The 15,771-nt window shown below is 43.7% G+C and overlaps 1 protein-coding gene and 1 long non-coding RNA gene across 8 annotated transcripts in view; one reads left to right on the top strand and one right to left on the bottom strand.

The window, feature by feature from the left end:
* LOC110504714 (inositol polyphosphate-4-phosphatase type I A) overlaps nucleotides 1-15,771 on the top strand; it is a 47,150-nt gene that overhangs the window by 14,784 nt on the left and 16,595 nt on the right. For all 7 annotated transcript variants that reach the window (XM_036975104.1, XM_036975106.1, XM_036975105.1 and 4 more), the window contains exons 2-6: nucleotides 555-852; nucleotides 1,319-1,363; nucleotides 7,907-8,025; nucleotides 11,200-11,316; nucleotides 12,175-12,254. In XM_036975104.1, the coding sequence (XP_036830999.1) occupies nucleotides 747-852; nucleotides 1,319-1,363; nucleotides 7,907-8,025; nucleotides 11,200-11,316; nucleotides 12,175-12,254 (467 nt within the window). In that variant the 5' untranslated portion in view covers nucleotides 555-746. The remainder of the gene's footprint in view (nucleotides 1-554; nucleotides 853-1,318; nucleotides 1,364-7,906; nucleotides 8,026-11,199; nucleotides 11,317-12,174; nucleotides 12,255-15,771) is intronic.
* LOC118964325 lies at nucleotides 4,599-5,643 on the bottom strand. Its single transcript, XR_005051373.1, has 3 exons — nucleotides 5,459-5,643; nucleotides 5,034-5,062; nucleotides 4,599-4,677 (listed from the first exon to the last, which is right to left on the bottom strand). It is a non-coding gene; the product is annotated as an uncharacterized LOC118964325 (long non-coding RNA).

The raw sequence follows: 15,771 nt of genomic DNA, 5'->3' as shown, positions 1-15,771 counted from the left end.
AGATGCTTTCTTTTCCGAAAAGCCAAAGATTCCTACAACTTCACACACATTCCCTGGAGCACAGTGTCCCTCCGGGCCCTGAAGCTTGGAGTTTTCCCTCTCAGCGCACCCATCTCTTCATGAAAGTTTCCGAGCTGTTGAATATTTCAATAGGTTGTTAGGAATCAGGAACAACGATTATAGAGGAGCACCGACTCTTAGGCCAGAATGGAAAGCCAACTTTAAAGTATAGATGTAAGACTACTTTAAAGTATAGATTTAAGACTACTCTAAAGTATAGATGTAAGACTACTTTAAAGTATAGATGTAGATGTAGGATTGATGAGCTGAGTAGTACATAAGAGGGGCAGCTGTGTTGTGGTGACATTGTGCTACTCATGACATTGTTTAGCAACAGTTCATGTGTCTCACCTTGATTCAGCAGAGTGGGAAGGGTCACGTAGATAACAAATAATGATCAGGTGAAGTGTGTGTCCACCATCCACTCCAACCATTCTGTTTCTATGGTGACGGTGGCTAATACCTTTGTTGTCATTATCTCTCTTTTCCTCCAGCTCCATCGCTAAGAGACCAGAGATGAAGAGACCGTCACACAGGAAATGATCATTCCAACACACACAGGGATCTGATCTGAAGAGAGTGTTTGTGTGAGGAGGGCGTGTGGTGTCTGTTCTTAACCCCCTCCACCCCTTACCCAGAATCCTCTTCTCCAACCCCTCAGACCCCTAACCCCTGACCCCCAAGCCATGATGTCGGGGAAGGGGAAGGTTAGCCCGCGTCACCGGCCATGGTCCGTATACCGTGCTAACACCTTTGACCACTCTGCTGAGATGATGGGACTGACACTGGCAGGTAAGGGCCCGTTTACTATAGTTACTGTAGTTAGACTATTTCTTATTGCCCACTGAGATGATGGGGCTGACACTGGCAGGTAAGGGCACATTTACTATAGTTACTGTAGTTACACTATTTCTTATTGCCCACTGAGATGATGGGACTGACACTGGCAGGTAAGGACCCATTTACTATAGTTACTGTAGTTAGACTATTTCTTATTGCCCACTGAGATGATGGGGCTGACACTGGCAGGTAAGGGCCCGTTTACTATAGTTACTGTAGTTAGACTATTTCTTATTGCCCACTGAGATGATGGGGCTGACACTGGCAGGTAAGGGCCCGTTTACTATAGTTACTGTAGTTAGACTATTTCTTATTGCCCACTGAGTTGATGCAGGCTGTCAAAATATGCATGTGCATAATCTTGCCTTGTTAGTCACTGTAGCTGTAGTAAAGAAACAGTTTCTCTGTGTTGTTGTAGGTAACAGTCAGGACCCAGATGAACCGGTGTTGGAGTTCAGTCTGGGTGAGTGTGGTGATGCTGAAGTCAACTTCTCACTGCTGTTCAATTGTCTTTGATATATACAGTGCATTCAGAATGTATTCAAACCCCTTGACTTTTTACACATTTTGTTAGGTTACAGCCTTATTCTAAAATCTACACACAATAGCCCACAATGACAAAGTGAAAACAGGTTTTTAGAAATAAAAATAAAATAAAATAAAAAACAGAAATACCTTATTGACATAAGTATTCAGACCGTTTGCTATGAGACTCGAAATTGAGCTCAGGTGCATCCTGTTTCCATTGATCATCCTTGAGATGTTTCAACAACTTGACTGGAGTTCACTTGTGGTAAATTCAATTGATTGGACATGATTTGGAAAGACACACACTTGTTTATATAAGGTCCAACAGTGGACAGTGCATGTCAGAGCAAAAACCAAGCAATGAGGTTGAAAGAATTGTCCGTAGAGCTCAGAGACAGGATTGTGTCGAGGCACAGATCTGGGGAAGGGTACCAAATAATGTCTGCAACATTGGAAGGTCCCCAAGAATGGAGGGGCCTCCATAATTCTTAAATGGAAGATGTTTGGAACCACCAAGACACTTCCTCGAGCTGGCCGCCCGGCCAAACTGAGCAATCACGGGAGAAGGGCATTGATCAGGGAGGTGACCAAGAATCCGATGGTCACTCTGACAGAGCTCCAGAATTCCTCTCTGGCGATGGGAGAACCTTCCAGAAGGACAACCATTTCTGCAGCAATCCACCAATCAGGCCTTTATGGTAGAGTGGCCAGACGGAAGCCACTCCTCAGTAAAAGGCACATGACTGCACTCGTGGAGTTTGCCAAAAGGAACCTAAAGATTAGTCTGAAGGAAACCTGGCATCATCCCTACGGTGAAGCATGGTGGTAGCAGCATCATGCTGGATCATGCAGGATGTTTTTCAGCAGTGGGGACTGGGGGACTAGTCAGGATCGAGACAAAGATGAACAGAGCAAAGTGGTTCACACTGATCTACACCACACTGACCTAACCATAACGCTCTACACTATGTTTACCTAACCATTACGTAACCATAACGCTCTACAACATGTTGACCTAACCATAACGTAACCATAACTCTCTACACCATGTTGACCTAACCATTACGTAACCATAACGCTCTACATCATGTTGACCTAACCATAACGTAACCATAACTCTCCACACCATGTTGACCTAACCATAACACTCTACACCATGTTGACCTAACCATAACGCTCTACACCATATTGACCTAACCATAACGTAACCATAACGCTCTACACCATGTTGACCTAACCATTACGTAACCATAACGCTCTACAACATGTTGACCTAACCATAACGTAACCATAACTCTCCACACCATGTTGACCTAACCATAACACTCTACACCATGTTGACCTAACCATAATGCTCTACACCATATTGACCTAACCATAACGCTCTACATCATGTTGACCTAACCATAACGTAACCATAACGCTCTACACCATGTTGACCTAACCATAACGTAACCATAACGCTCTACACCATGTTGACCTAACCATAACGATCTACACCATGTTGACCTAACCATAACGTAACCATAACGCTCTACACTATGTTGACCTAACCATATTGTAACCATAACGCTCTACACCATGTTGACCTAACCATATCGCTCTACATCATGTGGACCTAACCATAACTCTCCACACCATGTTGACCTAACCATTACGTAACCATAACTCTCTACAACATGTTGACCTAACCATAACGTAACCATAACACTCCACAACATGTTGACCTAACCATAACGCTCCACAACATGTTGACCTAACCATAACTCTCCACACCATGTTGACCTAACCATAACACTCTACATCATGTTGACCTAACCATAATGCTCTACACTATGTTGACCTAACCATATCGTAACCCTAACGCTCTACACCATGTTGACCTAACCATAACGTAACCATAACGCTCTACACCATGTTGACCTAACCATAACGATCTACACCATGTTGACCTAACCATAACGTAACCATAACGCTCTACACTATGTTGACCTAACCATATCGTAACCATAACGCTCTACACCATGTTGACCTAACCATATCGCTCTACATCATGTGGACCTAACCATAACTCTCTACATCATGTTGACCTAACCATAATGCTCTACACTATGTTGACCTAACCATATCGTAACCATAACGCTCTACACCATGGTTGCCTAACCATAACGCTCTACACCATGTTGACCTAACCATAACTTAACCATTACGCTCTACACCATGTTGACCTAACCATAACGTAACCATAATGCTCTACACCATGTTGACCTAACCATAACGCTCTACACCATGTTGACCTAACCATAACGTAACCATAACTCTCTACATCATGTTGACCTAACCATAACGTAACCATAATGCTCTACACCATGTTGACCTAACCATAACGCTCTACACTATGTTGACCTAACCATATTGTAACCATTACGCTCTACACCATGTTGACCTAACCATAACGTAACCATAATGCTCTACACCATGTTGACCTAACCATAACGCTCTACACTATGTTGACCTAACCATATCGTAACCATAACGCTCTACACCATGTTGACCTAACCATAACGTAACCATAACACTCTACACCACGTTGAACTAACCATAATGTAACTATAACACTCTACATCATGTTGACCTAACCATAACGTAACCATAACGCTCTAGACCATGTTGACCTAACCATAACGTAACCATAACGCTCTACACCATGTTGACCTAACCATAACGTAACCATAACGCTCTACACCATGTTGACCTAACCATAACGTAACCATAAAGCTCTACACCATGTTGACCTAACCATATCGTAACCATAACTCTCTACATCATGTTGACCTAACCATAACGCTCTACATCATGTTGACCTAACCATATCGTAACCATAACTCTCTACATCATGTTGACCTAACCATATCGTAACCATAACTCTCTACATCATGTTGACCTAACCATAACGCTCTACGTCATGTTGACCTAACCATATCGTAACCATAACACTCTACACCATGTTGACCTAACCATAACGCTCTACACCATATTGACCTAACCATAACGTAACCATAACGCTCTACACCATGTTGACCTAACCATTACGTAACCATAACGCTCTACAACATGTTGACCTAACCATAACGTAACCATAACTCTCCACACCATGTTGACCTAACCAAAACACTCTACACCATGTTGACCTAACCATAATGCTCTACACCATATTGACCTAACCATAACGCTCTACATCATGTTGACCTAACCATAACGTAACCATAACGCTCTACACCATGTTGACCTAACCATAACGTAACCATAACGCTCTACACCATGTTGACCTAACCATAACGATCTACACCATGTTGACCTAACCATAACGTTATCATAACGCTCAACACTATGTTGACCTAACCATATCGTAACCATAACGCTCTACACCAAGTTGACCTAACCATATCGCTCTACATCATGTGGACCTAACCATAACTCTCCACACCATGTTGACCTAACCATTACGTAACCATAACTCTCTACAACATGTTGACCTAACCATAACGTAACCATAACGCTCCACAACATGTTGACCTAACCATAACTCTCCACACCATGTTGACCTAACCATAACACTCTACATCATGTTGACCTAACCATAATGCTCTACACTATGTTGACCTAACCATATCGTAACCCTAACGCTCTACACCATGTTGACCTAACCATAACGTAACCATAACGCTCTACACCATGTTGACCTAACCATAACGATCTACACCATGTTGACCTAACCATAACGTAACCATAACGCTCTACACTATGTTGACCTAACCATATCGTAACCATAACGCTCTACACCATGGTTGCCTAACCATAACGCTCTACACCATGTTGACCTAACCATAACTTAACCATTACGCTCTACACCATGTTGACCTAACCATAACGTAACCATAATGCTCTACACCATGTTGACCTAACCATAACGCTCTACACTATGTTGACCTAACCATATTGTAACCATAACGCTCTACACCATGTTGACCTAACCATAACTCTCTACATCATGTTGACCTAACCATAACGCTCTACACTATGTTGACCTAACCATATCGTAACCATAACGCTCTACACCATGTTGACCTAACCATAACGTAACCATAACGCTCTACACCATGTTGACCTAACCATAACGTAACCATAACGCTCTACACCATGTTGACCTAACCATAACGTAACCATAAAGCTCTACACCATGTTGACCTAACCATATCGTAACCATAACTCTCTACATCATGTTGACCTAACCATAACGTAACCATAAGGCTCTACATCATGTTGACCTAACCATAACGCTCTACATCATGTTGACCTAACCATATCGTAACCATAACTCTCTACACCACGTTGACCTAACCATAACGTAACCATAACGCTCTACACTATGTTGACCTAACCATAACGTAACCATAACGCTCTACACCATGTTGACCTAACTATAACGTAACCATAACGCTCTACACCATGTTGACCTAACCATAACTCTCTACATCACATCATGTTGACCTAACCATAACGTAACCATAACGCTCTACATCATGTTGACCTAACCATAACGCTCTACACCATGTTGAACTAACCATAACGCTCTACACCATGTTGACCTAACCATAACGATCTACACCATGTTGACCTAACCATAACGTAACCATAACGCTCTACACCATGTTGACCTAACCATTACGTAACCATAACACTCTACACTATGTTGACCTAACCATAACGATCTACACCATGTTGACCTAACCATATCGTAACCATAACACTCTACACCATGTTGACCTAACCATATCGTAACCATAACGCTCTACACCATGTTGACCTAACCATATCGTAACCATAACTCTCTACACCATGTTGACCTAACCATATCGTAACCATAACTCTCTACACCATGTTGACCTAACCATATCGTAACCATAACGCTCTACACCATGTTGACCTAACCATATCGTAACCATAACTCTCTACACCATGTTGACCTAACCATATCGTAACCATAACGCTCTACATCATGTTGACCTAACCATTACGTAACCATAACGCTCTACATCATGTTGACCTAACCATATCGTAACCATAACGCTCTACATCATGTTGACCTAACCATTACGTAACCATAACGCTCTACATCATGTGGACCTAACCATAACGCTCTACATCACATCATGTTGACCTAACCATAACGTAACCATAACGCTCTACACCATGTTGACCTAACCATAACTCTCTACACCATGTTACCCTAACCATAACGCTCTACACCAAATTGACCTAACCATAATGGAACCAATATGCTCTACACCATGTTGACCTAACCATAAAGTAACCATATCTCTCTACACCATGTTGACCTAACCATAACGTAACCATAACTCTCTACACCATGTTGACCTAACCATAACGTAACCATAACGCTCTACATCATGTTGACCTAACCATAACGTAACCATAACACTCTACATCATGTTGACCTAACCATAATGGAACCAATATGCTCTACACCATGTTGACCTAACCATAACGTAACCAACATGCTCTACACCACTATGACCTAAGGTTGCTGGATCGAATCCCCGAGCTGGACATGGTAAAAATCTGTCGTTCTGCCCCTGACCAAGGCAGTTAAACAAATGTTGCCCGGGAGGCAGTCATTGTAAATAAGAATTTGTTCTTAACTGACTTGCCAAGTTAAATAAAGGTTCAATTAAAATAATATGAAAACGCACTCAAGACCTCAGACTGGGGCGAAGGTTCACCTTCCAACAGAACAATGACCCTAACCATATAGCCAGAACATTGGAGGAGTGGCCCAGTGAGAGCCCGGACTTGAATTAGATGAACATCTCTGGAGAGACCTGACCTGTGCAGCGACGCTCCCCATCCAACCTGACAGAGCTTGAGAGGATCTGCAGAGAAGAATTGGAGAAACTCCCCAAATACAGGTGTGCCAAGCTTGTAGTGTCATACCCAAGAAGACTTGATGCTGTAATTGCTGCCAACGGTGCTTCAAGAAAGTACTGAGTAAAGGGTCTGAAGACTTATTTAAATATTTCCGTTTTTAAAAATAAATAAATTTGCAAACATTTCTAATACCTGTTTTTGCATTGTCATTATGGGGTATTGTGTGTAGATTGATGAGGGGAAAAATCTACTTAACACATTTTTTAATAAGCCTGTAACGTAATAAAATGTGGAAAAAGTCAAGGGGTCTGAATACTTTCGAAATGCACGGTACACACCCATTGATTATTGAAGAGTGTAACTTATTAATGACTTCTAAGGTTAGTACAACTATCTTTCCTATCACAACACAAACTCTAAAGTTGTATTGCTCTGTCAATGAATTTAATAGTGGTTACAACTTACATTTCCCCAGCTCCATCTCTCAACATTGTGCCATCAATGTTCATGTCCTCTGTTGTATTCCCAGCCTGCAGTGAACTGGTCACACCAGCGTTTGATCGTAAGCCAATCAGCTTTGTGGCGGTCAGCTGTACAACTCCTCCCCAGGCCTTCTGGACCAAACACGCTCAGACAGAGATCATAGAGGTAGGACCACACCACTTTGACCTCCCAACACGTAACCAACGTTGACCTAACCATAACATAACCAACACACTCTTCACCACGTTGACCTACCCATAACATAACCATAAATCTCTTCACCACGTTGACCTAACCATAAAGTAACCACACTGCTTTACACCACGATGACCTACCCATAGCATAACCATAAATCTCTACACCACGTTGACCTAACCATAACATAACCAACACGCTCTACACCACGTTGACCTAACCATAACATAACCAACATGCTCTTCACCACGTTGACCTAACCATAACATAACCAACATGCTCTTCACCACGTTGACCTAACCATAATGTAACCACACTGCTTTACACCACAATGAGCACTGCCAATTCTCACACATTGGCCATGAGACACGCATTTGACCCTCTTCTCACATACACACGCCACACCTCATATCTCACGCATTAAAAAGTACTGCATTTATTTGTTTAATTATTCCATTGTATAGTCAGTGTGATAACTTTTCAACTGAGCTCCAAATCATTTAGAAATCAGAGCATCTGCGCTTGCAATTTATCATCACGAGCTGCTCCTTTCTCATTGTCCTGTCCTGCCACAGCACTGTGACCCGCGACACATTCAAGCATGTGATTGGTCTAGTTATGTAAAGGATCAAGGGGATTGAATGTACGTTTTAAAGAAAAGGTGGATCTGAATGGAGAGAGAGAACGTTCTCCGCTGAGTTTAAAAGAGCAGCACTGTAGACCTGTTTTATCTACAAAGTTGTCAACAAAAAGAGGTTGCTGTTACTCCCGTCCCTATTGCAGAATGCTGCCTTTTCACAGCATGTACTAAAGTCGATTTAATGCACACTTGCATTAGTCCCCTCATTTGGTGATTGGCGTTTTGGCTGTGACAACGAAACGGTAGCAGACAGACCTACAGTTTGTTTTAACAGGGAAGTTTGGTAGGGTGAACTGATGTGTAACTATGAAAACAATTTTGTCAAACAGATTGTGAAACCAAAAGTGTAAGTTTAATTCTAGAGGTAGGACAATACATAAAACATAATTTGGGTAGAGTGTAGGAGCAGATTTATGTAATCTAGTCTTCCGGAGATTTTATTGGCTATTTACTTGATTTAGGGGAAGTTTGGTAGGGTGAACTGATGTGGAACAGTTCTCACTCTTAACAATGGCCTAAAATATAGGGTAATTACTGTGCTTGTCATCAAGAACACTACTGTTAATCCCCACACTTATTAAAATGTTCCACTTCTTACCAATTTTGCCTGTGGAATCACATATTTGAAATGTGATATGCCTATTTGTGTCACTGAAAATTAATGAGATGAGGCGATGTATTTTTGTAGCCATTCATGGACAGTTTTGAATAAGTCATACAAATAAGCATGGGATATTAAATGCTCCAGGCCTCTCATATAATTGTTTTACTTTTGAGTAACTGGCAGATATTGTAGGGGGACTCTCAACTCATAAATGCATCATATCTTATGCAGAGTTAGATGATGGCAAGGATCTTCAACTCGTAAACCACCTGAATATTGATATTCATTCGATGAAAATAAAAAAAGTTTGGGTGATTTTGAGAATTGTTATAACAAGAATATTTTTCAAACACCCAGCACTTGGGAAACATAGATTGGGGGTGGCCAACCCTCCTAGAGAAAAATCAGGATTTTCTTTAACTCCTATTTTAAAGAGTTCACCTAAATTACAAAATATTGTCAGGGATGACTAGGAGTGGAAGGTAGGAATCAGGTGCAGAGAGCAGAGGGTTCACGGAAAAATGCACTTTATTCCGGCACAAAATGGTCATGCCCAAAACACAGGGCGGAAAACACTGACCCACCCAAAACACAGGGCGGAAAATAATGACCCACCCAAAACACAGGGAGGAAAACACTGACCCACCCAAAACACAGGGCGGAAAACACTGACCAACCCAAAACATAGGGCGGAAAACACTGACCCACCCAAAACACAGGGCGGAAAACACTGACCCACCCAAAACACAGGGAGGAAAACACTGACCCACCCAAAACACAGGGCGGAAAACACTGACAAACCCAAAACACAGGGCGGAAAACACTGACCAACCCAAAAGCTTGTGAAGCCCGCCCTTCGGACCGCTTGTGAAGCCCGCCCTTGTTTGTGCGGGATTATTTTGTGTTCACGTTTTGAATCGGAGGTGTTATTGTGCTCCGGACCGTGTTACCCTGTGTTTTGGGTTGGTCAGTGTTTTCCGCCCTGTGTTTTGGGTGGGTCAGTAAGCAAATCAAGAAAACACAAATAGGAACAGGTGCAACTCATAAGACTAAACTAACAGAAAAGGAAAAGGGATCGGTGGCGGCTAGTAGACCGCCGAGCACCGCCCGAACAGGCAGGGGAGCCAACTTCTAGTAGGCCGGTGACGACGACCGCCGAGCACCGCCCGAACAGGCAGGGGAGCCAACTTCTAGTAGGCCGGTGACGACGACCGCCGAGCACCGCCCGAACAGACAGGGGAGCCAACTTCTAGTAGGCCGGTGACGACGACCGCCGAGCACCACCCGGACAGGCAGGGGAGCCAACTTCTAGTAGGCCGGTGACGACGACCGCCGAGCACCGCCCGAACAGGCAGGGGAGCCAACTTCTAGTAGACCGGTGACGACGACCGCCGAGCACCGCCCGAACAGGCAGGGGAGCCAACTTCTAGTAGGCCGGTGACGACGACCGCCGAGCACCGCCCGAACAGGCAGGGGAGCCAACTTCGGCGGGAGTTGTGACAAATATAAAATGTTTGTGTCCTTACCTTGAAAGCAGTCTATGAACAAGGAAACTGCAATCTATGATTTGGTTCCCCACTGCCATCAACCATTAATATGATTATTTCCTGTGCAGAGCCTTGGTATAGTGGTGACACTCCCTGGTACGTCTCATCCAACTTTCCACCTGAGAATAGGGATCAATCCCTGCTTCCAACCTTCCCACTGTTTCTAGCATTTGTCTGTCTCATTTCATTACTGTCTGAATAAAGTGTCAAACCACCAAAAAAGTATGTTAAAAAAATGATTAGCATAGCAAATCGCACTCCAAGCTTTCTTCAAAAGTTGGCAGCCCTGGCCAAACTGATTCATCACAAAAGTCCCCCTCTCTTTTTTCCCCTCTCTCTCTCTCTCTCCATAGGGTACCAGTAATCCTATCTATCTGAGTAGTATAGCATTCTTCCAGGACTCTCTGATCACTCAACAGACGCAGGTCAAGCTGTCTGTGTACGACGTCAAGGACCGCTCCCAAGGCACGGTACGAAATATCCCCCACTGTAACTACTCCAACTTCCCCATTACAGTCAACTCCCCAAAACTCTTCAGCCCCAAACTAACCAAACACTCCACCCCGAGATATACCTACTGGGCTCTAATAGTGATATGTGTGTGTGATTGGGTGTCAGATATACCTACTGGGCTCTAATAGTGATACAGTATGTGTGTGTGATTGGGTGTCAGATATACCTACTGGGCTCTAATAGTGATATGTGTGTGTGATTGGGTGTCAGATATACCTACTGGGCTCTAATAGTGATATGTGTGTGTGATTGGGTGTCAGATATACCTACTGGGCTCTAATAGTGATATGTGTGTTTGATTGGGTGTCAGATATACCTACTGGGCTCTAATAGTGATACAGTATGTGTGTGTGATTGGGTGTCAGATATACCTACTGGGCTCTAATAGTGATATGTGTGTGTGATTGGGTGTCAGATATACCTACTGGGCTCTAATAGTGATATGTGTGTGTGATTGGGTGTCAGATATACCTACTGGGCTCTAATAGTGATATGTGTGTTTGATTGGGTGTCAGATATACCTACTGGGCTCTAATAGTGATAGGTGTGTTTGATTGGGTGTCAGATATACCTACTGGGCTCTAATAGTGATATGTGTGTTTGATTGGGTGTCAGATATACCTACTAGGCTCTAATAGTGATATGTGTGTTTGATTGGGTGTCAGATATACCTACTGGGCTCTAATAGTGATATGTGTGTTTGATTGGGTGTCAGATGTACCTACTGGGCTCTAATAGTGATATGTGTGTTTGATTGGGTGTCAGATGTACCTACTGGGCTCTAATAGTGATATGTGTGTTTGATTGGGTGCCAGATGTACCTGCTGGGATCAGCCATGTTCCCAGTTAAGGAGCTTCTGCAGGACAAACACCACAGACTCCACCTAACCCTCAGGTAACTCACACACATGCATGCACGACACAAACACAAACATACATAAAGTATTCAGACCCCTTGCCTTTTTCCACATTGTTACATTACAGTCTTATTCTATAATTGATGACTTAATATGTTTCCGTCAAAAATGGATTTGCAGAAATTTTTGCAAATATCACATTTATATTATTATTCAGACCCTTTACTCAGTACTTTGTTGAAGCACCTTTGGCAGCGATTCTTGGGTATGACACTACAAGCTTGGCACACATGTATTTGGGGAGTTTCTCCCATTCTTCTCTGCAGATCCTCTCAAGCTATGTCAGGTTAGATGGGGAGCGTCGCTGCACAGCTATTTTCAGGTCTCTCCAGAGATGTTTGATTTGGTTCAAGTCCGGAGAAGCTCTGGAGAAGTTTTTCATTAAGGATCTCTCTGTACTTTGCTCCGTTCATCTTTCCCTCGATCCTGACTAGTCTCCCAGTCCCTGCCGCTGAAAAACATCCCCACAGCATGATGCTGCCACCACCATGCTTCACTGTAGGGATGGTGCTAGGTTTCCTTCAGACGTGATGCTTGGCATTCAGGCCAAAGTGTTCAATCTTGGTTTCAACAGTTGGTCTGGCCTGGTCTGGCCTGAGGAAGGAAGACCGTATCGGTAGTTAGAGTCGCTTTATTAATTCAGACCATATTATCTGATTTGAAGATGTACTACAGGCCTACTCTGGTTTCAATCTTGATTTCAACATGGTCTGAGACCTTTAGGTGCCTTTTGGCAAACTCCAAGTGGGCTGTCATGTGCCTTTTACTGAGAAGTGGCTTCCGTCTGTCCTGATAAAGTAATCATTGGTGAAGTGCTGCAGAGATGGTTTTCCTTCTGGAAGGTTCTCACATTTCCACACAGGAACTCTGGAGCTCTGTCAGAGTGACCATCGGGTTCTTGGTCACTTCCCTAACCAAGGCCCTTCTCCCCCGATTGCTCAGTTTGGCCAGGCGGCCAGCTCTAGGAAGAGTCTTTGTGGTTCCAAACTTCCTCCATTTAAGAATGATGGAGGTCATTGTGTTCTTGGGGACCTTCAATCCTGCTGAAATGTTTTTGGTACCCTGCCCCAGATCTGTGCCTCGACACAATCCTGTTTTGGAGCTCTACAGACAATTCCGTCAACGTTTGTCACGATCTTGGAAATGAGCGGACCAAGGCGCAGCGTGAGTATAGTTCCACATATTTATTTAAGTGAAACTAACGAAACAAAACAACAAAACGTACAAAGACCGTGAGGACCTGGTGCCCAAACACACTAACCAACAATCAATATCCCACAAAACACAGGTGGGGAAATAGCTACCTAAATATGATCCCCAATCAGAGGCAACGATAAACAGCTGCTTCTAATTGGGAACCAGATTAGCACCAACATAGAAATAGATATACTAGATCACCCCCTAGTCACGCCCTGACCTACTACACCGTAGAGGACCAAGGGCTCTCAATGGTCAGGGCCTGACAAACCTCATGGCTTGGTTTGTGCTCTGACATGCACTGTCAGCTGTGGGACCTTATACAGACAGGTGTGTGCCTTTCCAAATCATGTCCAATCAATTGAATTTACCACAGGTGGACTCCAATCAAGTTGTAGAAACATCTCAAGGATGCTTAATGGAAACAGGATGTACTTCAACTCAATTTCGAGGCTTATACATAAAAATTCTAAAGACCTGTTTTTTGTTTTGTCATCATGGGGTGTTGTATGTAGATTGATGAGGAAAATGTTTTTATTTTATACATTTTATAATAAGGCTGTAACATAGCAAAATGTGGAAAGAGTCAAGGGGTCTGAATACTTTCCGAATGCACTGTAGACACAAACACACGTAAAATACCCACATTTTGCGGGACATTCACAGGACAGTGTAACCTATATGAATACATTTGTTTGGCTATTTACTTACTTGTAGCTCTTTGTTAGAAGCACACTTTTTGTAAGTAGGCTTAGTTATCTGTCCTCTTTGTAAGTAGGCTTAGTTATCTGTCCTCTTTGTAAGTAGGCTTAGTTCATTGTCCTCTCTTAATCTAGAATTTAGCCTGAAAGGATATGACAAATGTGATTGGGTGGAGAATAGCCCTAGCCCTAGGTTTCCGACGTGTAATTCCGAGTTGGATGACCCCTCAAAACTATTTTTCCCAGTTGGAGCTGTGTTTTTTCTAGTTCCGAGTTGTCTCAAATGCACCGTACGTCTCCTCTTGCGCTGCACAGAATATCATATCTCGACAACGATTGGAGAAGTGTTTAACCAACAGGCTTATCTACCACAGCCTTATAATATAGGTTATAGCAGGGCTCTCTAACCCTGTTCCTGGAGAGCTACCGTCCTGTAGGCTCTCTAACCCTGTTCCTGGAGAGCTACCGTCCTGTAGGCTCTCTAACCCTGTTCCTGGAGAGCTACCGTCCTGTAGGCTCTCTAACCCTGTTCCTGGAGAGCTGCCGTCCTGTAGGTTCATTCCAACCCTAATCTAGCACACCTGATTCTAATAATTAGCTGGTTGATGAGCTGAATCAGGTTAGTTACAACTTAGAGTAAAAACCTACAGGAGGGTAGCTCTCAACGAACAGGGTTGTAGTGAAAGCCTACAGGAGGGTAGCTCTCCACAAATAGGGCTGTCATGAAAACCTACAGGAGGGTAGCTCTCAACGAACAGGGTTGTAGTGAAAACCTACAGGAGGGTAGCTCTCCACGAACAGGGTTGTAGTGAAAGCATACAGGAGGGTAGCTCTCAACGAACAGCGTTGTAGTGAAAACCTACAGGAGGGTAGCTCTCCACGAACAGGGTTGTAGTGAAAGCCTACAGGAGGGTAGCTCTCCACAAATAGGGCTGTCGTGAAAACCTACAGGAGGGTAGCTCTCAACGAACAGGGTTGTAGTGAAAACCTACAGGAGGGTAGCTCTCCACGAACAGGGTTGTAGTGAAAGCCTACAGGAGGGTAGCTCTCCACGAACAGGGTTGTAGTGAAAGCCTACAGGAGGGTAGCTCTCCACGAACAGGGTTGTAGTGAAAGCCTACAAGAGGGTAGCTCTCCACGAACAGGGTTGTAGTGAAAGCATACAGGAGGGTAGCTCTCCACGAACAGGGTTGTAGTGAAAGCCTACAGGAGGGTAGCTCTCCACGAACAGGGTTGTAGTGAAAGCCTACAAGAGGGTAGCTCTCCACGAACAGGGTTGTAGTGAAAGCCTACAGGAGGGTAGCTCTCCACGAACAGGGTTGTAGTGGAAGCCTACAGGAGGGTAGCTCTCCACGAACAGGGTTGTAGTGAAAGCCTACAGGAGGGTAGCTCTCCACAAATAGGTCTGTCGTGAAAACCTACAGGAGGGTAGCTCTCAACGAACAGGGTTGTAGTGAAAACCTACAGGAGGGTAGCTCTCCACGAACAGGGTTGTAGTGAAAGCCTACAGGAGGGTAGCTCTCCACGAACAGGGTTGTAGTGAAAGCCTACAGGAGGGTAGCTCTCCACGAACAGGGTTGTAGTGAAAGCCTACAAG

The sequence above is a fragment of the Oncorhynchus mykiss genome, chromosome 3 (assembly GCF_013265735.2).
Source record: "Oncorhynchus mykiss isolate Arlee chromosome 3, USDA_OmykA_1.1, whole genome shotgun sequence".
In the NCBI taxonomy this organism is placed as follows: Eukaryota; Metazoa; Chordata; class Actinopteri; order Salmoniformes; family Salmonidae; genus Oncorhynchus; species Oncorhynchus mykiss.
Note: the sequence above shows the minus strand (reverse complement) of the source record. Positions and strands in the feature narration are given on the sequence as shown.